General features: G+C 38.0%; 1 protein-coding gene across 3 annotated transcripts; it reads right to left on the bottom strand.

Moving 5' to 3' along the window:
- Nucleotides 1–1,988: 1,988 nt before the first annotated feature.
- LOC137950370 (mediator of RNA polymerase II transcription subunit 25-like) lies at nucleotides 1,989–22,859 on the bottom strand. Of its 3 annotated transcripts, none has more exons than XM_068796804.1 (16): nucleotides 22,551–22,859; nucleotides 21,338–21,418; nucleotides 20,905–20,935; nucleotides 12,057–12,120; nucleotides 11,841–11,971; nucleotides 10,618–10,827; nucleotides 10,190–10,255; nucleotides 8,573–8,783; nucleotides 8,265–8,332; nucleotides 7,211–8,101; nucleotides 5,173–5,226; nucleotides 3,977–4,005; nucleotides 3,405–3,473; nucleotides 3,244–3,328; nucleotides 2,745–2,831; nucleotides 1,989–2,643 (listed from the first exon to the last, which is right to left on the bottom strand). In XM_068796804.1, exons 1-16 carry the CDS (start codon nucleotides 22,646–22,648, stop codon nucleotides 2,323–2,325), a joined length of 2,496 nt encoding a protein of 831 aa, XP_068652905.1. In that variant the 5' UTR covers nucleotides 22,649–22,859; the 3' UTR covers nucleotides 1,989–2,322. The 3 variants fall into 3 exon arrangements, with proteins under 3 accessions (XP_068652905.1, XP_068652907.1, XP_068652906.1); XM_068796806.1 differs by lacking the exon at nucleotides 22,551–22,859 and adding an exon at nucleotides 21,520–21,621 and having other exon boundaries at nucleotides 1,990–2,643; nucleotides 21,338–21,391; XM_068796805.1 differs by lacking the exon at nucleotides 21,338–21,418 and having other exon boundaries at nucleotides 1,990–2,643.
- Nucleotides 22,860–22,992: the final 133 nt, after the last annotated feature.

Raw genomic sequence — 22,992 nt, 5'->3', positions numbered from 1 at the left:
AAGCCCATTCTGGAAACAATGTCGTCAACAAAGACCAGCTAATTTTGTTGAAGACTTTTCATTATCTAGCTTAAGAATGACAACAGGATGTGCCTTGTTAAGGAAATAGCTCATAAGCTATGAAAAAACGAAACAAATGTTTTTCTCCCTCCATGAGATCAACCTTGTTTACACAAAGAATGGAAGTTAGGGCACTTTTTAAGCGTTGGCTGAAACCTTTACATACAAACTAGAAATACACTGACAGTGTGAAATCACCAGCTTTTCACTTCCTTCTGTAAAGTTTTCCAAATAAAAGATGTGATGTATAATTCGATTTTGAAGGTGGTCACATAGAAGGTAGATTGTTTCTTATGAAGGACGAAGGCAATACGCCTTTGTCAAGAATGCATATTTGGTATCTTTGGTTTGGTGAAATAACAACTATTGTTCAACCAGCATAGCAGCAAAGACTTTCATTTACTTATCATCTACATCAGCTATCAGAAGAATGTCTAGACAACACCATAAAAGAGCTAGATCTGATCTATGCAGTGAGTTTGGATCAATTACATCAACAATTATAGACATATTTTAAGATAAGAATTTTTACTAGCATACCATAGACATAAACCTCGTCTAAAATGCGAGCTCCATTTTTCGAGGGTAACCTTAACAAGATACAGAATATGACAAATTGACAAAAACTTTTTACTGCGTTAGGCACCTATATCCAACTTTAAACCAATATATTGATTAATAAATGAATAACTGCAAATAATGATCAAGAGTTATTACAACTAAAATCTGATGAAGAAAACGCATTTCATTATGTTATTCCTGAAAAAAATAATCTAAGCAAAGTATTTGGGAGTTTGACACTGAAGAGCAAACTTCAATTCTTTAAACTACGATTTTCATTACCTTTTTCTTTTGTTACACAAAAAGTATCTCAAAAAGAGAATATGATGTACTCGGAGATTTGCGAAATACTTACACTTCCCTTAGAAGAAAGGCGTCATGTTGCAATATTTTCTCTGCTCTAGTTCCTCGGATGCAAAAGATGTCACGCTTCAAGTAAATGCGCACAAATCAGAGTGCACAGGTTGTGGATGGTTTCTAATCCACCAAATTATCTTTGACTATAAAAACCCCATGTATAGCCCACATTTTTTTCTTTAGGTGTTGATGATGCCAACTCTTGTGTGTGATTGTCTTACATGGCTACCATATTCTCTACCATGGCAGCTCTTCATCCTTGGTGATTTTTGGGAATGGTGACAAAGGATAAGGTTATTAAAAATAACATCAGCTCAAGGAAAATTTGTTGGCCAAGGTGCAATCAAGATAAACAATAAAGAAAATCACCAAGAGGGTGAATTGACATATTTTTCAAGATTGCAACGCAGCTTCACGGTCTCCGCGTCTGCCATTTCCATGCACGATAACTCGACTCGGTTGGGACATGGTTTTCATTTTTAACCGAGTCAACCCGAGGACAACAGTACTAATAAATGTGTTAAAGAGAATTAAAAAATACGCTATGATCAAATCAATATAGATTTAGTAAATATTAATTACTTTAATAAGTTAAAAATGTACCAACTACGTCGTGTCATGATTTTACATAATCACTAGATCATGCCTCTTATTTTGAGTTTTTTACCTTTTAAAAATGACTATTTTCAAAATTGTTTGGTTTAAGATTTTGAGCACAAATTAATAGGTTCGTAAACATGTTCATAAAAAAAGATGAAGAATTTAATAATTGAAAAGGCTGGCTTTTGGAGGAGTTCATTGAGTTAACTCAAAATGGACTTGGGACGAAGGAGTCCATGCTCCAATCACTATAGACTAAACTTTTAGTATCAGAATAGGTGTTCAAACCTTGGCTTTAATCAAAACTATCCATATCGACCATTGTAAAAAAAAAAAAAAAATCTTATCTAAATCTAAGAAGTGGATTAAAAATAAACGGATCTCAATATACAAACCCCAATTCCTTCGTTTAGAAGATTATTTAAAATCAATTTTTTAAAACAACACAAGATTCCCGGTCTAACCCTGTTATACTTCCAAGGATGGAGAATAAATTATGCTTTTACATGATTCCATACGCAGCGTGGCGTCTATAATATATATACATAATGAACAACCTCGGTATGGTCTTATCTCTGAGCAAATTCTACCTATGTAGGATCAATTACAAGTATATTTACGAATGCAAGATAAGAGATTTCACTGTTTCTAATTTGGGACAGAAGACAGCTACCAGGACTCCTCAGGTCCAATTTTGAAAGTGTTGCTCGGCCAGTTTTTCCCAGCTTTGAGGTTTGCTCATTACTATAGAAATCCATTGCCGGACATGTTCGGAGGGCCTTGAGAAGACAATTGTGTCTGTGACATCATCTGTGACCTGCCGGGTCCCTGAACGAATGGCTGGCTCATACCAGCACCCACCATCTGTTGCTGAGCTTGCTGGTGCTGGTGCTGGTGTTGCTGTTGTAATTGTTGTTGTTGTTGTTGTTGTTGCTGCTGCTGTTGTTGTTGTTGTTGTTGTTGTCGCTGTTGTAATTGTTGTTGTTGTTGCTGTTGTAATTGTTGTTGCTGTTGTTGTTGTTGTTGTTGTTGGCTGGGCAACTGTGGCTTAAACACAACCATATCCTAGGAAGAACAACGGGCATCTTTAATTTGTTGCATTTCATTTCCACGACTAAAGTAGCTATATTGCAGACTCCACTAACTCAATTACAAGAGCCACTTACACCAGGGAAAAGCATGCCGATTAGGCGGCTGGCTTTATCCGACACTGAAAGGAGCAACGTTTGAGAAGGTAGCTGGATAACTGCACACTGAAGCAAAGCAAATGAATTTCCCATGTTAGTGTAACCAACCATAAATACCCTACATGCACAACAAAAGGAATAAATTTAAATAAACCATAACTCGAATGATTCTGATTCAGTTGCTCCAAAATGAATAATGAGGATGCTGTTAATTATACATGTGTTGCGCATTAACTTGTATTAATAACAAACAGACGTTAGTAATCTAACATTATAAACGCACTGTTATTCATTAAGAAAATAAACAGTTAATGCTTGAGATTTAGAGAGTGCAATACATTACAGTCTGGGCAGTACTATGATAGAAAGTAGGTTTCATTTTTTTCTTTCGAAAGAGACGCAGGTTCCAATTTTTGAGTCCAATAACTCTCAAAATACAAAATACAAAATACCAAAAAAAGGAAACCACTTCACTCACCAGCTTTTTTTCTTGCAGCTGTCCAAGAAACCCATGCTGATTTAATGCTCGGAAAACTAAGAAATCTGCCTTGCCAACATATTGCCTATTTTACGTGTCAGAAATAAAAAATTGTTAGAATAACCTGTAGATTCAGTGCAAGAAAGGCAAACAGGAAATACTTGTTATTCATGTGATCCTGAGAGATGAGGCGAACTATTTGCATTGTTGAAGGCCAATCTGCAGCAAGCCTGAAATGAAGAGAAAAAATTTAACCAAAACAGTGAAGCAAATCAGCACCAGAAGCGCTGTTTGTCAAAAAAACTGTCGAAACTTAAAATTCTACTCGAGAAAATCTAAAGGAATTAGAAAAGTCAGTACACTACGATTAGTGGAAAAATCATATTTTCAGTAAACTTTCCAATAAGCATGTTAATGTATGATAATCAAGCAGAAGAAATACTTCATGCTACTTGTTGATGTCTCAAACTACAGAAAAAACCAAGTTCATTCCCATCCCTGATTCATCAATCACAGGCAAATGGACACCAAAGTACTGGAAGTGATTTAACAGAATAGAAAATAATCACTCCCTCCGGAACATCTTCAACCAAACGAAAAGTACTTCAGCCCATTTTTCCCATTGAATCAGCACTTGCAGATAATTTACCTCATTAAAATACCAACCTACTAGAAAGCAAACATGCATCATCTATATACTACTTCCAAGTTGATACTATCTTTCAAAACTTACGTCTCAGAGGCTGTTGCATTCCTATAGCCCTGTCAAACAGAAAAAAATGATGTCATGCTCAGAAAGATTGTTGTAAATTTGCACAAGAAATAAATAAACACCAGAAGTCAACATGTCATAATGCTAAATGCTGCTTTTACATAATATATTCTTGGGCTTTGTGAGACTTGTCAGGGCTGCAACCACATAATGAGAGATATAAAGGTGCCCCGCCAGTCATTAGGTGATATGAGTTATTGTTGACAATTTTACTGTACAGAATGCTAACATCATAATGCCGGATACATATAGAGACCGAAAAAGGGTAATGCTAAGATTCATTAGACAAGGTAACAAAAGTAAAAGAACAGCAACATGTGACAACAAACGTAAGACCACTTCCAGCCAAGACAACACCACAAATGTGAATACAAAAAACCAGTCTAATGAAACTTAAGCCATGGTTCTCCTTCCACATTCATAAACATTACAATTATCTACAGCAGTTCTAAGCTGCACTCTGATACCCAAGACATCATAAAACAAGGCACAATAAAGACAGTCAAAGCAAACCAAGTGACAAAGCAGGAGCTTCAGCAACGAGAAGAAAGTTTTTTCACATTTAACAGCAAAGCAATCCATAACTGTTCAAGAGAAAAACGGAAAGAAGAAAGAAAAGGAGAATATGAAGGAGGAAAATTAGAAACTCCACCTTTTGCCAGAAAAGTACAGATGACTCAAGATATTATGCTCACCATTCTGTAATGCATGTTGATTTCTAGGACTAACACATAAACCCAAGAGATCTCAAGGGAAGAAGAGAAGAGAGGAACTCTAGCTCTTGGGAGAGAGGAGAGAAAAAACCAAAGGAGAAAAGGAAGAAGAAAAGAGAGAAAAGTGAATGGACGAATTTGAACCAAGAGGAAAAGGCTTGAATGTCCTACCCCATGCCTAGAGGTTGTATTTATAGTTGTGGGAGGTGTTTACAATAACTATAATACCCTTAAGGCTATATGCTTCTAAAGGAAAAAGACATAACATGAAATACATCAGCTTACATAATTACAATTCTATGTCAGTTCAATGAAAGTTTTCATTATGTACTAGTCATGCCACCCCTACACATGTGGGTGTCTCCTAACAAACAACTATCTAGGTAGGCATGCAGACCTCATTAAAAAGTACCTTAAATTTCATAAGCATGAATTAAAACTTACTTCCAGTTTACAGATGAATACTGGTTGCCCTTGTCTTTGTCCAGATAAAGCACCCTGCAGATGAAAAAGTAATTTCGTACGAAGTAAATATTAATAATTTTTTTAAGAAAATGAAGACAAATTAAAAAAAATCAAAGATGGAAGAGAATATAGGTGAAACTAGGTCATAGAGAGAAAATAAGATAGTCATCCAGCCTCTTACAAAGATAAAAAGATAATAAGACAAGAATACTCCTTAAAAACCTCTCTTTCCAAACCAAAAGATAATGGAAAAAGTAAATCAACGAGATAATTTAAAAGATAGAACTGAAAAGATAATAAAATGCCATGTAATTAAATGATGAGATTTGAAAGGTACTCAAAAATTACTGGAAACAAATGCACATAGAACAGTAGAAGTGGCAATGAGTCAAGCTGAGCTCAAACTATGTCAGCATGGAATCCGCTTGAACTATGAGCACCATGCTCACCCAAGCGCAAGCTCGAGCTTGGCTTGAGCAAAACGTACCTCAAGCTCAGCTCAACATCTGAGTTGGGAAAGAATCTGGAGGGGTAGAGTCACCTCTCTAGGCACAGAAAAAGGAGGGCTCCTCACCCTTATCTGTATTGGGAGGGGTAGCACCACCCCTCCCAATATTCACTGCTGGTACTGCTGAAGGGAAAGATCGCACCCCCCTCCTCCTTGCTCTTTACCAAAAGAGGTGACTAAGAAAAAAAGTGAAAAGAAGACAAATAAGTGTAGAAGGAAGCTGAAGAAGAAATGAAAGAGGAAGAAAATGAGATAATTCAAAGGATTGATGAATCTCCTTCTTCCCCTTGCCACCCAATTGCTATTCCCTCCAGTCACAGCCATGCTACAATAAGACCTGAGCTCAATAGTAGAAGCGACCCATCACAAGCAGTCCCTCCTTGTCCTTGCATAAAAATCCCACACACACATCTTGCCTCCTTTCCATTTTCCACCAAAAGCAACCTCCATGCACCCACCTTTTCCCCAACCTTTAATAAAGCCCACCTCCTCTGACACTTTCCCTCTCCCCGGGACTGAGGCTTGGAAGTCTGGAGTAAATGTTGCTTTACAATTTCAAAGCATTGAGAAGAGCATTTATCGCATTTCAAATTTCAAAACACTCAAAAGACATTTATTTTTTACAAAAGCATTTATTAGGATTTACAAGTGGAATCTTAGTGGGGAAAGTGACTTTTGACATGGAGAGATGAAAAATTAAAACTCTGCACCATTACTCTCGAGCCGGCTCATGAGCTTCTAGTAGAGCTGAAGTATACTAGACCTCGACTTGAAAATTGGAAATCAGCTAGAGCTCAGAAAAAACAAAGTTGAGCCGAGCCAAGCCTGAGCCACTCATGAGCTGGCTCAGCTTGGTGCCACCTTAGTGAGCAACATTACATTGAAAACTCTTTTTACAGCTAAATGAAAAAAATGGAGCTAATTGCACCATCACTGAAGCAAGCACATCAAGCCAGAGCCTTCTGATATCAATCAAGAAGTCAAGAAAAGTGATCCCTTAAAGCCAAGCCATCCAAATTGCCTCCAAAGATCAAATAAAACTGAAGAGCAGTGTCAATCAAAGTTTCAGAAGATTAGCAAGCCTGTTTTGGTTCAAATGAAGCTCAAAACTTTAGTTCATATGCTAGCTTTTCTCAAGCATGAAGAAGCCCCTATAATATGTTCACAGGACGTTTGGCATGAGTTGGAAGCAAGGAAGTATGCTAAAAGCTTCAATTTTCCAAATGGTAAGGAAGTTTCCTAGTTTAGCTAGTTTTCAAAGAAAAGTCCAACTTTCTCATCCAAAATAAAATTGAAATTTTTTGTTACTTAGCTTACCTAATTTAGAACCTAATAGCGTAATGGGTATAAATGTATGTGTACCTGCACCTAATACAAATATATATCAATCTCATCAACCACCTAGAAAACTTAGATTGGAAAACTGAGAGGTTATAATGCCGTAAGGACTAACACAAAAGGAAGGAAAACGGAGAATAAAATAAAACATGAAAAATAAGGCAGGATTACCTCCCAAACTTTCAGATACTTTGATTGAGATTGCAGAGTTCCAGGTGCATGCTGCGGCAAAGGCATGTTAGCAGCAGATCCGTTGCTGACATTAAGAGGCTGCATTCCTGTTGTGGCTTGGTGAGACATTCCAGGAGTGGGAATCATTGTGCCAGATGCAGATGAGATACCCGATGAACCAAGACCACTCATCATATTTTGGTTCATTCCAAGTCCACTTTGTCCTAGTTGCGCACCAGACGTCAGATTCCCTTGGGACATCATACCCGGCACTGACTGGCCAATACCTGGCACTGATTGCCCCATACCAGGCACTGACTGACTCATAGCTGGCATGGCCTGGGCCACACCTACTCCTCCTTGAACATTATTAGCCAAAGGTGCTGGTACACCAAGATTAGAATTTCCTGACACATTTGAAGCTGAAGAAGAAAATGAACCAAGTGTAGCATTCTGTGTAACCTGCGACGTTCCCACTAATCCCCCTGACCCTGCTTGCCCAGTTGAGAATACAGATTGGGTAGGCAGTGCAGATGTTGTCATCCCACTGGAGATCATATTTGACATGTGCACAGCCATTGATGTACCCCCCATTGTGGGAAGGCCAATAGAACTTGCTCCCGTGAGAGAGGCGGAGCTTATCACTTGACGAACTTGTGGGTTATTTAGGATACTTACATTTGCTGCAGCAGGACCTGAAGGTCGAATTGGTTGTGGCAAACCACTAACCAATGGCTTATAATCCTGCATATTGTCACTGGCTGAGACCATCTCTTGAGAAGAAGGAGAAGGTGAAGAAGTTTGAAAATTTGTAACTCCTCGAGAAGTTTCTTGTGCTGGTAGATGTGAAAAAACAGGCCCAGGTACTACGGAACTAACAGTAACAGGTTCCTGAACAAGAAATGAAAGTGTTAGTGGTCAAACTATCTTTTTCTATCCTTGTAGTCACAATCCATGGTAGTCACAATCCATGGTGCTATGGGTACATAGGTAATTTTCTCATGTCTAATGGGGCACCATGTCAAGCAGAACAATGAGACAGTTGGAATCTTACTACTTTTACAGTGGCAGGGGGAATATTGCCAACGGAAACAGGCTGGCGATTAGCCATAGGTCCATTCGCTGAAACAGAAACAGAGTATGACAATTTCATTATCTCAAAACCAGCACGAACAAATATAATCGTTGCAAAATAAAGATAGAACAATCAAAAACACAACAAGCATGTGGTAACAATAGTGAACAACAGACAAGCCAGCCCATTTTTACGTCAGAAAAACACAATTTAAGAAATTACATAAACATGAGGAATAGGTCAGAGGGACGAATGTGTAGAGGATATGGAGCTAAGGACTACAAAACCTGAAGAGATTGAAGTAGGAGGTGGCCCAGATATAGGAGGAGCACCAGTCTGATCCATCTTAACCGGACTCTGATTTGAGGTCAAGTTTCCCATTCCAGTTCGACTCAGAGCAGCACGAGCCTCTATAAAGTTCTCCGAGAGTAATACAAGAAACTGAGGATGTTTGACATTATCAATTGCAGGATCTGTGGCTCGGGAGTTACGCTTTCCCTGTGTTGTCAACCACATAAAAATATAATCCAGAAAAAGAAAGGAAACTTCAAAGTCACTATAACCAGACAACACAATCGTCAGATGCTTTGCTCCTAAAGGAAAAAAAACAGAATCCACCTTAAGCACGTGCTTGCAGTAGCAATAAACACCAAAGCTATTTCAAAATAGTCCTTGTGCCAATTGGGGGAGTGGGTTAAGGTGGGAGGGTTGTGCAACAGGGATAATATTTAAATAGTCTATCCTGCCTTCCTTGGAATAGTTGATTAAGATGGAGCAGACCTCCTGAAGACTTCCTTAGGTCCATCAATGGTGAGGCTCAATGGTTATTCTCAAGAGAAAGTGAGAGGATCTCCAACTCTTTGGTGCTTATACAGATTTCCTAGATGCTATTGCAGATGTTTGCATAGATTATGATGGCTTGACTCCATAAGCCAAGCACGGCAAATTATTTTCCCAATTTTTTGCCTCGAGGCTGCAACTGTCTGAAATTCATCCCTGCCCCTTAGATCCATGTTGCATTTTACCATTTTAGAGTTTTCTGTACTTTTTAAAGCTTTTTCCCTCTGAGCCCCTCTTGTATTTTCTATTTAGTTATACAAATATCTCAATAGTCTCAACAAAAAAAAGAAAAAGATACCCCCTTGAACAGTTCATATATATTAAACATGAAAGCTGAAAGACACGTTCAAATACTTTAATCTAAAAATAAAGAAATGAAATTAAAGAACTGGCACTGCCTTTATTGCATCATTTTTCTTGAACAATTTATGCATTCACTCCAGAACAATTAGACCTTTTAGACATTTTAATTTCAATAACTAAACTTCATGTGAAAAATAGGCATAAGGGCAAAAGGCAAGTTACCGGGAACGTATTATGACATAATTTATATATGACTATCAACTATAAAAAAGAACTCCCAAAAACTATAGCCTCAAGAAAAAAAGGTCAAAGAATTTTGAGAACTCTCAATGAGTTTGTTCTCAATAAGATCAGGCCTGTTAACTTAGTAAAAACCAATATTATCAGAACTGTCACAACCATCAACCAAAAAAAAAAACAGTGGCTACACCGACACCCATACCCTCCCTGATCCTGCTAAAGGGGGAAAGGGGGAAGCCCTGCCTGCTCCTCCCCCTCCTATCTACATGCAGGAGAGGGACCAACTACGCAATCAAGCTAGTTTTTTTCATTTGCCCCTCTAAATCAAGTTTTTTATGTTTTCAACCACACTAGGTCCAACTGCGTCGGGTTCGACTGGATTTCTAGTCCAGGTTTGCTAACACGAGTAAAAATTAATACAATTAAAAGTATATATTATTAGAAAAGGTAACTACAATCCCTGTCAAACCAATATGGCATAAGTTAAAAAAGACGGAATCACCATGAAGATCTATGCATACCGCAATGTATATCGCTTTTAGCTTCGGAAGTTGCTTTGGTGAAATGACAGAGAGAGAAACAAAAAACTGCATGCAACAAAATAAGTGTTTTAAGATAATGTCTTCATGGCTATAATAAATATAAATACACATTGAACAGACAAAAGATGCATGAGCATGTATTTATGCTACTGAGTAGATACTGCATTCACACCAAATGGTCAAAAAAGTTTTCTTTTAATTTGTATACCTTTTCTCCCATGAGAAGTAGAAAAAAGAACGAAAATTAAAATTAAAAAAAAACAAAGAGATGGTCCCATCAACTTCCAAGAATCTAACAATATTCTTGGCTGTTAAATTTGAATGTCGGTTCCATAATGATGACCAGATACATAAATAACAGAGTTGACTGCCAAAATGAAAAGGTGATGATGGTAAGCTTCAATAACCTGAGCAAAACACTTTGCCACAGTCTCGGCATCAGACAGAGAACTTTCTCTTTGCAGGTCTGGACTTTCTTTCTGCTCCAAATTTTGAGCAGGTGGAAGACACACCGGTGTAGGTAATGCAAAAGGATTGCTGGCAGCAACAAGTATACAGTGTTTTTGCACATCAGTACTCTGTTGACTCTGGTTACCATGCGAACCAAGGGAGAACATCTAAGTAACAAACAGAAATAGTATTAATAGGGAGAAAGAGTACACAATCTCCTCAACTGATAGTAAGATAGAAAAGCTAATTGGAAACCAACATCACTACTGCAAACAGGTTTGGAACAAATGAATCATAAAAGAGAAATTACCTTGCATATTTAAAATGACAATTATGTAAAAGCACAATCTATAAATCAATTATGCATAAAACTTTATTCGAGACAGTTTTTCACCAGGAAAACAAAAAAATAAAAAAACAAGTTTCATACTCGACAATCACATCATGAAAAACTAGTGGAAAAGAATCAGCCAATGGAGGAGGGTGGCAACTTCAGCCTCAGTTGAGTCTGTTTCCCCAAGAGGACCAGAGTAAGACAGTAAAATGAGCCCCTCATAATTATGGGCAGTATCATCATACCCAGAATGAAAAAGATTCCTTCAAACTTGTTACATGCTGGAAAGAGATTGAAGAATTGTTTGCGCAATGGAGAGTCACAACCGTAAGGCATTTTTCTTTGCCTCTAGTGTCTAGTTAAATTATTCTTGGTTGCTTAGTTTGGTTTCATAATTAAGTTAATTTAATTATGAAATTAGTATGCAATTAATTTCTGATATAGTTTGAACAGATTGTCTGTGTCATCATCTCACACCTTTAGCATAAATTGTTCTTTCTACTCCTAATAAATAATCTCTTGCTCCCCTGCAGCAGAATGGAAACAAGATTGTCAAATTAACTTACAACCAAACCTTCTCTTCTTTTTCTTTTCTTTTTTGAGAAGGCCTTCTCCTCTTTATTTAATAAAATAAAATTTTAATTACAATTATGCCTAGCTAAAAGTCGGTTTTTGACTAAAAACAACCTCACATAATATCCACAACAGAGACGTAAATACATATTAAACAACTCCTGCTCTATAAAAGGGTTAAAATGTTTTTTCCTTGTACAAGAAATAGTATGAATAATAATAAGGTGTTCAAGGTTTAAGCAAAAGAAATTCAGGACACAGCAATCTACGCACCATCAGTGCTTCAGCAAGCCCTTCTGCAATGGCAACTTCACCAAAACCACCTCCTGTAAATGGAATACTTGACAGCCAATGAAAGAAGATATCCATGTCCTTTGTCAAACCACTTCTTTGAACTAAAAAAGCTGCATATCAAATAAACAGATGGAGCTTTATGATGAAATAAGAATAAAAGAATAGCTGAAAAGGAACCGTAGAAAGTAGTAGTACCACTGTAAGGTCCATGAGCATTAAATACAACCAAACAGAGCTCAAAATTTGCACCAGAATGCTTCTGTAGAGAAAAGAATTAAAGTAGTCAGCTGTAATTTCAATTTATGTATCATAAAGCCTACTTTCTCAATATTCTAGTGTCAGTAAGTGACAGGACACAAATTAAATAACAACAGAAGTACTTTTTTTCTCAAAGAGAGAACCAGCAAGGATTCATTGAACTGATTACTCATTAGAAGAGAAATAAATCATCTGGAAACTTCAAAAAGAAATGATTCACCGAACTGATTACCCAATGAATGAGAAATTAATCATCTAGCAATTTCATATGGATCTCCATGGCCTACTTCTTGCCAGAGGGTGTTAGCCATCAAATTCTTGTTATAGCTCGCCATTGGAGTTTTTCTATTGTCTTTTTGTATTTCATCACTTCATCCCTTTACTAAAATCATGCCATTTCAAAAACTAACTAATAAAAACACTCTAACAGGAATAAGAATATGATAGTAATTTGCAACATTTTGACCAGCTGCAGGGTTGCTTCTCAATATGGGATCTTTTATCAAAATATCTAGAATCCTCTCTTAGTAATTGATCATGTGACGCCAGTACACCATCTCTAGTGAGCAGAGGAAAAAAAAATTTAAGCAGCCTCTAGCTGCCGAGGTAAGGGCTATATTTGCAGAAGGGAATCGTATGAAATTTCAAGGCGATATCTGATAAGTCAAAGGCGTCAATGCTTGAGCAAGTCCTTGTAATTTTTCTATGTGACAATACAAGGACCTGACCACAGGCCTCAGTAAACCACTTGTAATGCATTGGCAGCTGATCTACAGCTATGGACGGAAGAACCTTGAGGAATTCTGTTTCATTAAGGGGGGTTAGTCCACAATGAACTTGAAATTAAGTGAAGAATTCAATTCATCTTAAATGAATTGATTCAACTTCAACTCATCCTTGGGTGTTAGTTTAGACGAGTTCAACTGCACTGGAAAACAGATTCCAGTGTTAGTGCCCCCAACTGAAAAGTATGATATAAACAAGAGAATGAGTAACCTTTTATAATATATTTAAATAGAACATATACATAAACAGATAATTAACCAAAATAAACATGGTTACTACACTTATAAGTGATTTAACGTATAGTATTAAAATATATTAATATCCTAATTAATGAAAAACTATATTATATTACTTAATTATTATAGTTTATTATAAATTAATACAATAATTAAACCTATTAATGATTAACATTTATTATAAATTAATATACTAATTACGTGTGACTAAAATAAATTATTAAAATAAATAAAAAAGTTAAAAATAACATAAGCGAATATGTTATACTACTTAAAAATTTAATATAAAAATTTATTAATCGTTTCGTTCCTTTTCTTTGCTTTTCTCGGCTTCGAAACAAACCTAGTTGAAAAAACGAGAAGCGTGATAGAGGAAGTCAGGTGAAGCAGATGAAGAACGCTCTCTTTTTCCGGCGGGTCCCTACAGGAGCCGCGATCTGCCTGCGACAGCAGCAGTGCTTCTTCCTGAGCATGGGATGCAGGGAACCAGAAGACGGGAAATCGAAGGAATCGACGCCTAAATGTCGAAAATCGAAACTGGAATAGGTTAAATCGAAGGAAATCGGGAAATCGGGGGGTAGCATCGCGCGAGGAAAGTGGTTGATTCGCAAAATAGGTATGAATCAACTTTCCTCCGTTTTGCCTGAGCGAATGAAATGGTGTAATCTCACTTCAATTCAATTCTATCTACACTAACACCATTATTTGATGAACTAGGTAATGCGGGGGGAATTCATTCCACTTCACTGTGGACTAACCCCCCCTAATAGGATGCAAAAAAAAAAAGTAAGCAAGAAACACTAATCAGGGAAATCAAAGAGGCAAAGCTCCATTATAATGCACTAGCAAGACACCTTGTTCCAAAGAAATGAATCGATAGATTATTTGTTGATCAAGATGTGTGCCTCCAATGAATAGCAGTCTACTACGTATGTCCTAGATCTCATCAAAGAACTAACAAATGTAGCAGCTGATGCCAATAAAAGAATCACCTTGGTGTGTCCCAGTAAATAGCTTGCGACCTTGAAGAAGAGCTTAGAGCTCACATCCTATTGAATAAGTTGCCCTAAAAGAAACTTCAAAGAAACATGAAATTTATGAAGTTTTATGAACTTGCTAGCCTAAAATAAAATGCTACTAATGGTGCTTTTCATCACTCCTATGAAATAACATTTCCTCTCAAATTGTTCTTGTTCATTTGCCCCCAAATTCCCAGGAACCACCAGATGAGTCACTAAGATCATTGAAGGAAAGCAAAAGGATTTATCAAATATCACGATGAAACGACCAGAATCATGCAAGTGAAAGCACAGTGAACCAAAAGATGGCCAATCATCACAGGTTGCTGCCACATAACCTTACACACACATGTTAGAGGAAAGTTAGAAGAAACGAGGACAGTACCGCATCGGGAGTCCACAAACGAGGTAACAAATGATTTTGTTATCTTGGAAGGTTAGAGGAAGCGCGGCATGATATCTAGCTTCCTCTCTCAATTTAAGCCCTCCATAGTAATCTTCCAAGAGACAAAATGTCAAGAGATGATCGATGTCATAGCCAAGGAGCTGTAGTCGTGCCCTTCAATCAAGTGGGTAGCGATAAACGCCATTGGTCACTCCGGAGGTATCTTTGTAGCATGGGACTCAGCGAATTTTGACTCTCTTAATATTATTGAGGGACGTTTCTCTCTGAGCATCCAGTTCTAGGATCTCTCCTCCGGTAGAATATTGTATGTGAGTGGTGTATATGGTCCAACCAGATATCGGGAGCGAAAACCCTTTTGGGAAGAGCTCAGTGAGCTTCACCAGTCATGGAATCTCCCTTGGCTATTTGCAGGTGATTTCAATGCTATCTGATACTGTAACGAGAAGAAACCTCCGACAACCCGCATGTTTGCCTCAATGCGAGGCTTCTTGGACTTCATTGGCGGATGTGGGCTGGATGAGATATCTCTTTCCGGAAAGAATTATACCTGGTCTAACGGCCAGCAGCAACCTATCCTCTCAAAATTGGACCGTTTTCTGGCTTGTCATGACTGGTTGCAGCTTTTCGGGAACGTTACTGGAAGAGTTCTCAATAAGGTTGGGTTTGATCATCGGCCTATCATGCTAACCACCTATTTTGAAAAATGGGGGCCCTCTCCTTTCCATTTAGAAAACTCATGGTTGGTTGAGAAAAAATTTGAAGCTCTTGTTGATGGATTGTGAACTGAGGGTTCAAGCTTTGGAAGAAGGGAGTGGGCCTTCCCTCAAAAGTTGTGATTCATAAAAAGAAAAATAAAAGGAGTGGACTGCAAGTCATCATACCTCTTTGGGTGCCAAGAAGGCTTCCCTCCTCTCTCAGATCGCTGCCCTGGACCTGGTGGAGGAACAAAGTTACCTAATTCCTGTTGAGTTCTCTTCCCAAGTTTCTCTAAATTATAATCTCAATACCATCTTGCATCAAGAGAAGATCCGTTAGAAGCAGAGAGCCAGATTTAAATAGCTGAAGGAAGGCGATGCAAACACTAAATTTTTTCATGTCGTTGCATCGGCAAGGAAGAGATCCAACTAAATTACCTCATTATGTATTAATAATGAGGTAACGTCGTGTCGGACCTCAATCACTAATGAGTAGTGTCCAAACCGGCCGAAGCTTCAACACATCAGCTTCTCTCGTCTCTCCCCAACAGCTGCCTCATTGTTAGAATCCAGTATCTCTACAAGAGAAATTGAGCGGGCCGTCTTGGGCATGGAAAGTGATAGGGCCCCTCGCCCTGATGGTTTCAATGGAGATTTTTTAAAAAAGATTTTGGTCCCGTCTCAAAGAGGATATCATAGCAATGATGCATGGCTTCTTCAGAAATGGCATCACCTTCCACAGCATTGGCGCATCTTTTATCACTTTGGTTCCGAAGAAAGCTAGTGTTGAGAAGCCAAAAGATTTTCGTCCAATCAGTCTTCTCACAAGTGCCTACAAAGTAATTGCGAGAATTTTGGCTCATCGTTTAACGGTTTTGCTCCCTATAGTCATCCACAGAGGGCAAGGCATTTTCCTTCAGGGGAGAGATATCTTAGATTCCACAATGGCAGCACATGAGTTTATCGATCACTTCCGCTATAACAAGGACCCGAGAATTACCCTAAAGCTCGATCTGGAAAAAGTTTTCGACAGAGTTAATTGGATCTTGCTTGATCAGATAATGGGAAAAATGGGTTTCAACGAAAAATGGAGATTTTGGATCAGAAGTTGTGTGGGCTCAACCTCCTACTCTCTCATCCTCAATGGCTCGGTCTATAGGTATTTCAAAGGGACCCAAGGGATCAGACAAGGTGACCTGCTCTCTCCGCTCTTATTCAACATGGTAGCAGAATTCCTCTCCTCCATGTTTTATTCGGCTATTAATCTTGGATGGCTCCTCCCCACTAGTCCCCATCAGGCTTTTAATATCTCCAACTTCAGTATGCGGATGATACCATCATATTTTGAATCGGAAATATAGAAGGAGCTAGAAGGGTCAAAGCGGTTTTGGGCCTTTTTGAATTAGCCTCTGGGCAGAAAGTTAATTGGGGGAAAACATCTCTCATGGGATTCGACGTTGGCCCGGAGCTCCTTGCAGAGATAGCAAATATATTTGACTATACAACAACTAGCCTCCCACCAACTTACCTTGGCCTCCCCCTATTCAATGGCCACATATCCCAAAGTCAATGGAATCCGGTGGTTGAAAAGATTGAGTCCCGCTTAGCAACCTAGAAAGGGCGTTTACTCAACAAAGCTGGAAGGCTCATCCTCGTTAAGTCTTATATTGCTGGCATCCCGAATTATGTTTTATCCTTTATGCCTTGCCCCTCTTCAGTATGTAAAATCATGGATAAGCTAAAAAGAAGGTTCCTCTGGAGGGGATCGAGCAATGCATTTAAATATCACCTGGTCAAATAGGATGAAGTTTGTCAGCCAAAGAGATTGGGAGGGTTGGGGATTAGAAAATCAAAGGAAATGAACCAAGCTCTGCTCTTAAAATGGATATAGAAGTTCAACACAATTTCTTCTAACCTTTGGAAGGAAATGGTTCTTGTCAAGCTTAGTTGGAATTTTACATGGTGGATGTCAAGTGGTAATCGGAGAGGCCTATCCTCAATATGGAGATCACTATACTCACTTCTTCAAAAAAATTCCTCTGCCAGTAGATTTTTTGTTGGAAACGGTAGATCCCTTAAATTTTGGAATGATTGGTGGACAGGGCAGGAACCTTTACAGATCTCTTTCAGAAATATATTCCTCATCTCTACACAGAGGGAGATATCAGTAGTTGATGCTTTTGAAAGGGGTGGTCTGAGCCTACATCCCAGAAGGGGTCTCTCCGACACGTAAGCTTTGGAAGCAAGTTAATTGATGGATTCTTTAAATTTTGTCAAAATCAGACCTTATGAGGCAGACAAACTTATTTGGTGGCCTGACAAAAACGGCACCTTCTCAGTTTCATCTGCATACAAATGCATTAATGGTTGGGATTTGACTCAAAGGGAGTATGAGATATACTTTGTTTGGCGTCTCTGTGTACCGCCAAAGATAAAATTCTTCATGTGGAGCGCTTGCCAAAGTAAGATTCTCACGGCAGACGTGCTTAGAAGAAGGGGCCACCCATCTATCAACCTCCTCTGCCCTTTTTTCAACATTGAGGCTGAAACCACCAATCATATTCTGCTATAGTGCTCCTTCTCGTGGAATGTGTGGATTTCCGTTCTCTGCAAGTTGGGGCTGCAATTCTGTATGTGAGCTGATTTGATCTCTTTCAGCAAGTCGCTCATGGGCTATCCCCTTCCTAGTCTCGAAAAAGTGATGATCTCCGCATGTGCCAGTTTCGTTCCGTGGGGGCTTTGGAATGAACGAAACCGAAAGCGATTTGATGCAAAAAGTGAATCAGCGGTAAGAGTCGCAGACAGGGTGTCGGGTCAAATCTTCGCTTGGCTTATGACTAAGAAGTCTTTTTCCTCCTTCAAGGGTACCTCTATCAGTGAAAACTGGAACAATTTGGCAATGATGAACATTAGAACCAAGGTCCAAGTCATGCGGGAGTGGACTCCCCCTAAAGCTAGTTATCTAAAGTTGAATTTTGATGGCTCTTCTCTCGGCAATCTTGGGATCACTGGTTTTGGGGGAGTAATTTCGGATCCATCCGGCAATCAGTGTTTCTCTTATGCCAGCCCATTAGACATTTCCGACTCAACGTCGGCTGAGCTCCATGGCCTTCTCAATGGGCTAAGCATTTTCAAAGACAATTGCAATGGTCCCCTTCACATTTAAGGAGACTCGAAGGTGGTCATTGGTGGGTGTGAGTGCGTCTCCCCTCCCCTGTGGCGCCATTGGGACCTCTTTCGGGAGATTCTAGAAATCGCCTCATTATTCTCTTGTATTTGGTCTGACATCCCGAGATCTGCAAATTCGGCGGCAGATGTGCTTGCCAAACAGGGAGCGACCCTGCAATCTCTTGTTGTTGAGGATTTGCTCCCTCTTCCTTTGTAATTTTTCTCTTGTTAATATAATTACATCTTTTAAAAAAAAAAAAACTTTAACACACTTTTTGCAAAAATTAGCCTCAACGAAGAGCTAATAGAGGGAGAGCATTTTGCATTCACATGGGAGATTTTTTCAGGGTAAGAAGCTTGAAGAAAAGAGTTACAATTTCACATATCATAAGGATGGGGGAGAGAGATGGCAGAGGATATAACTCTCATATAGTCCATCATTCTTGTGAAGCAACATGATTTCACCAAAGAGGCAACTTCCAACTTAGCTTGACACTACTGGTTTGATCCAAAAATAAGCTTTCTCACAATTACAGAAACAGTGGAGACAACACAGACCAGAGAAAATCTCCAACTCCAGTTGTATAACCATAATTTGGTGTGCAACGTTGCACATAAATGAATTTAGACCATAAAGAAGGGCTTTTGTAGAGTGCTTTTTTGCAGGCTTTAGACCACAAAGAATAGCTTCGATCACCACATCAGAAGAGTTAGCTTTCCCAATCAGCCCCAAGTGTGTCAGCAATTTTAAGAAGAAGAAGAAGAAAAAGAAGAAGAAAAGGAAGAAGTTGAACAAAATTTTAGCGACTCAGAAAATATGACTTTTATGATCTCTCATAAAGTACGTCCCACACCTGCTGAACCCAAATTACCTTCAAGCTATTATCTAAATTTAGCTGAAGGAGCCAAGAGCTAAACTCTGCAATGGAGTGCTGGAGAAGCAAATAGCTATATTAGACCAACTTTCTAATAATAGCACTTGTGAAATCATCGAATTCCTTTAAGATGTGAATCCAGAAAAAGATTCAATGACTTTTCAAATGACTTCTCCAATAGGGTTATTATCATTTCTGTCAAGATTTCACCTCCACCATGACACCACTTGCGGTTCAACATAGAAACTCAAGGCTCTTGCAAAGATATGTAGTTTGTCAAAAGCATTATAACACAGCACGGTGGTTTAAAATTCAAGGAATAACAAAGTTGAATGCTTTCCTCTAGATTATGGGTAACCTAGATTTCAGCAACAACAGGGAAAACTATTAGAATGAATTCAAGTTTGATGGATAAAACTTGAAGAACAGGAAGTAAGGTTTCCACAGCAATTAAGAAAAATAGCAAACAGATAGAAAAAACACAAAGGATAAGTATAATCAAAAAGTTATTCAATAAGAAAAGAGTAATTTCTGTGTTACATAGGGAGGCTTTTTATAGGCATACAATCAACAACACAGGAAACTCCTTTGCTATCCACAATATGAAATAGACTCCAATTGGGACTTTCTAAATCTAGTTATACATGCTGGAGAAGTAACTTTATTTTTTCCATTTATATTTCTTGTAGCTTTCCTTGTACATTTTTTTTTCTGTTCGCTCATCCTTTTTGCATCTCTTTCCTATAGTAAAAGAAGCTTGTCCTTTTTCAACAAAAAAGAAAAAAAAATTGAAGATAAAACAAAACAACATGACCGCTAATAGGACAATCTCTCTCTCTCTCTCTATCTATCTATCTATCTATCTATCTATATATATATATATATATATATATATATATATATGAGATTTCAAATCATATGAGCATATTTTGTTACTATTCATCCCATAAATGTGCTGAATGTCTTGTTTCCATACCCCCATACCCTTTGCTTTCCTTGTTTATTTTGTTAGAAAAGAAAAAAAGGCATCCCAATCATTAAATAACATCACCACCTTGTCACCAAAAACACCACAAGCTTAAAAGTGGTGCATACTGCCCTGTAGGACAATCTAAAAACAACATTTTAGCATATGACTTTACAAGAAATTCAATGTGTTACAGAACTTCCAAAGCAATCTGCCATACTCATACATCAATCATCCAGGACCACACTCAGTTTTTTCTCTAAAGTTTCACTCAATAATTTTTTAAAAACACATTTGAAAATGACAACTGCTACACATAAAGAACTCAGAAAATCTTCTTTGTTTTTGTTAATGATGAACCCATTACCCTGGTGAGACCTAAATACCAAGACCTTACACTAGAATCTGCTCTCTGGTCATTACATCAAAAGATTCAGCCCACAGAACTTCAAGTATCTTAAACAAAAAGGGGGAAAAAATTTTGTCGCTGACAAACAATAGCTTTTACCCATTTGAGATTTCAGGCAACATGAACAGGCATTAAAATGTCCAGCTGCTGAAATGATGCCAACACCACATGCTCCAGTTAAATGATTACACAAATCAGATTTAATGTTTTCAACATGAACATACCTGTCCTGCCACCTCGTTTCCACAAAAGCACCTGCATAAATACCATGACTATGTTTAGGATACACCAACAGAAGATAAATGTTGCTAAATGGTTCAAAATGCCAAAAAATAACTTGTTGAAAGATAACCAGATAACAGAAGCCGTTACCTCAAAAACTTCAACATTTTTTTAGAATATTAAACACTTTCCCTGATGAGACTTGAATCCAATACTTCACACTAGAAAACCCTCCACGTAGACATTCAACCAAAGACCCAATTCATTCCAACTCTTTTTTTTTTTTTAAGGCAGAAATTTCACTAAGCCAAAAAAGGCAAAGAAAAAATGACTCCAATTGAAAGGAAAAAGAAAATGCAGCAGACAACATTACAAAAAGAAGCAAGAACACCCCAAAAACTCCAACATTTTTAATTTATACTGGCTGAGACTTACTTAAAGAAGAAACAAGTGATGGATGGCAAAGTGGTTTGTTTCATAGTGAGGTAACTGTTCCAAAGCTTTGAACCGTAGCCTCTGCACACAAGATTTTAGTTTTTTAATGCATACATATTTAATTAAATGTGTCAAAAAATACCCAGATGGGGAAAACAGAAGAAATAAAAATTATAGATTACAAAGAGGCCCTTCTGAACCAAAACAGACATACAATGGGATGGGGAATTGGCCATATGGGATTTATTAACACTCTCTGGCTAACATAATGAAACTGGGAATCGCCGTAGATATTTTTTCAAACAGTCAGCAAAGAAAAGCAAATATAGTATTCGTGATTTTTTTATTTTATCAGTAAAAACAAACATGCCTCTAACAAAAATAAGACACGACCAAATAAGAACTTATAACTATTTAATTTTTAAGGGCCCAGTGTATAAGTCAAATGACAACAGTTATAACTAGTCTTAATGCAAAATTTTGCAGTATCTCATTTCTGTTTCAGGTTAAGTCACTTCAACAGATACTATAATTTTAAATTTTTCAGCGACTAATGCTACCAAGGCACTTAATCAAACAGTTAATAACGTGCCAATAGAACTATTACAGCTACTGGACCATAAAATGCAATTTTGAGAAGAGATACTTCAGAAAGAAGTTACAGTCGAGAGCCTGCTCGATTGAAACCATTATAAGAGCAGTCAGCAGATTTTCCAATATGCGGGAAAAACAACACTGAAGTTACAGTGGAATGGACCTGTGTGTTCACGAGTAATTAACACATCTAGAATCGGTAGACCTACTATATTACGTGAAAAAAGTACTCTTGAGTTAGCTACTGGATAAAAACTAAAAGATTGATGGCTTGCGGGTATGTCATAAGAATAAAGCCTCATTCTTTGTCCAAATTAGTTCCCAGCAAACGGATCGTTCGACACATTATTCTCTTCTTCTTTTTTCTTTTTATTCTTTTTTTTTTCCCGGTTAGGGAGTTGAGAAGAAGAGCTTGGAAATAATATAACGAATAAAATCGAAACAATTCTTAGTACGAATTTCCAAGGACACCTAAAAAATTGATTTTTAGAGAGCCGCTTAGCCCCTTTTTTCCAATCTCAATAAAGATTTCATGATTCAATAGAAACCTAGAGTGGGCACGGAGCAAAATCCTTTTGCAAGAGAAGAAGAGGAAAATAATACAAACACAACAAGTAACCTGATGATTTTGTCAAGATACTCTGTAACAATGGACTGCCAGAAAGGTCCCACGGCTGCAGTGCCCTCGACCGCCACGATCAACTGTTTATCGGCCATCTTTCTTCTCCAACGTCAAGGGAAGCAGGAAAACCACCACAGAATACGGTTCAGGTTTCCGTTAGCAGTTATGATCTGGCATCAGAAAAATCCAGCAGTAAACGGTACCATCGACAATTTTATCAGGGAAGATTGTCGTCGTCACTCGTTTGAGCTCCAGGATCTGTTTCCCCTCTAGGTCAATAAAAAAGTTTCTCTCTAGCCGCGGCAACGAGTTTTCTCTTCTTGGGCTTGTCAAGGTAAGAAGTTATTGTTAAAAAAACCCATTTTTTTAGACATATTTTGCTTTCTAACAAAATTTATCTATGGAATTATTTATTTTACTTTATCAAATTGACCGATCT

This window comes from Aristolochia californica, unplaced genomic scaffold, assembly GCF_029961685.1.
Source record: "Aristolochia californica isolate CCGP_79_NKW_82.1479 unplaced genomic scaffold, dmAriCali1.0.hap1 SCAF_14, whole genome shotgun sequence".
In the NCBI taxonomy this organism is placed as follows: domain Eukaryota; kingdom Viridiplantae; phylum Streptophyta; class Magnoliopsida; order Piperales; family Aristolochiaceae; genus Aristolochia; species Aristolochia californica.
The sequence above is the reverse complement of the archived record's forward strand: the minus strand, read 5'-3'. Positions and strand labels throughout refer to the sequence as shown.

Bases quoted from the DNA above. Each gene is read 5' to 3' on its own strand.
- LOC137950370 (XM_068796804.1), bottom strand. From the start codon at position 22,648: ATGGCCGATAAACAGTTGATCGTGGCGGTCGAGGGCACTGCAGCCGTG. The intron at 21,419-22,550 runs GTTACTTGTTGT...TCTTGTGTGCAG, and splicing joins TATCTTGACAAAATCATCAG to AGGCTACGGTTCAAAGCTTT. The intron at 4,006-5,172 runs GTAAGTTTTAAT...TCTGTTTGACAG, and splicing joins TATTCATCTGTAAACTGGAA to GGCTATAGGAATGCAACAGC.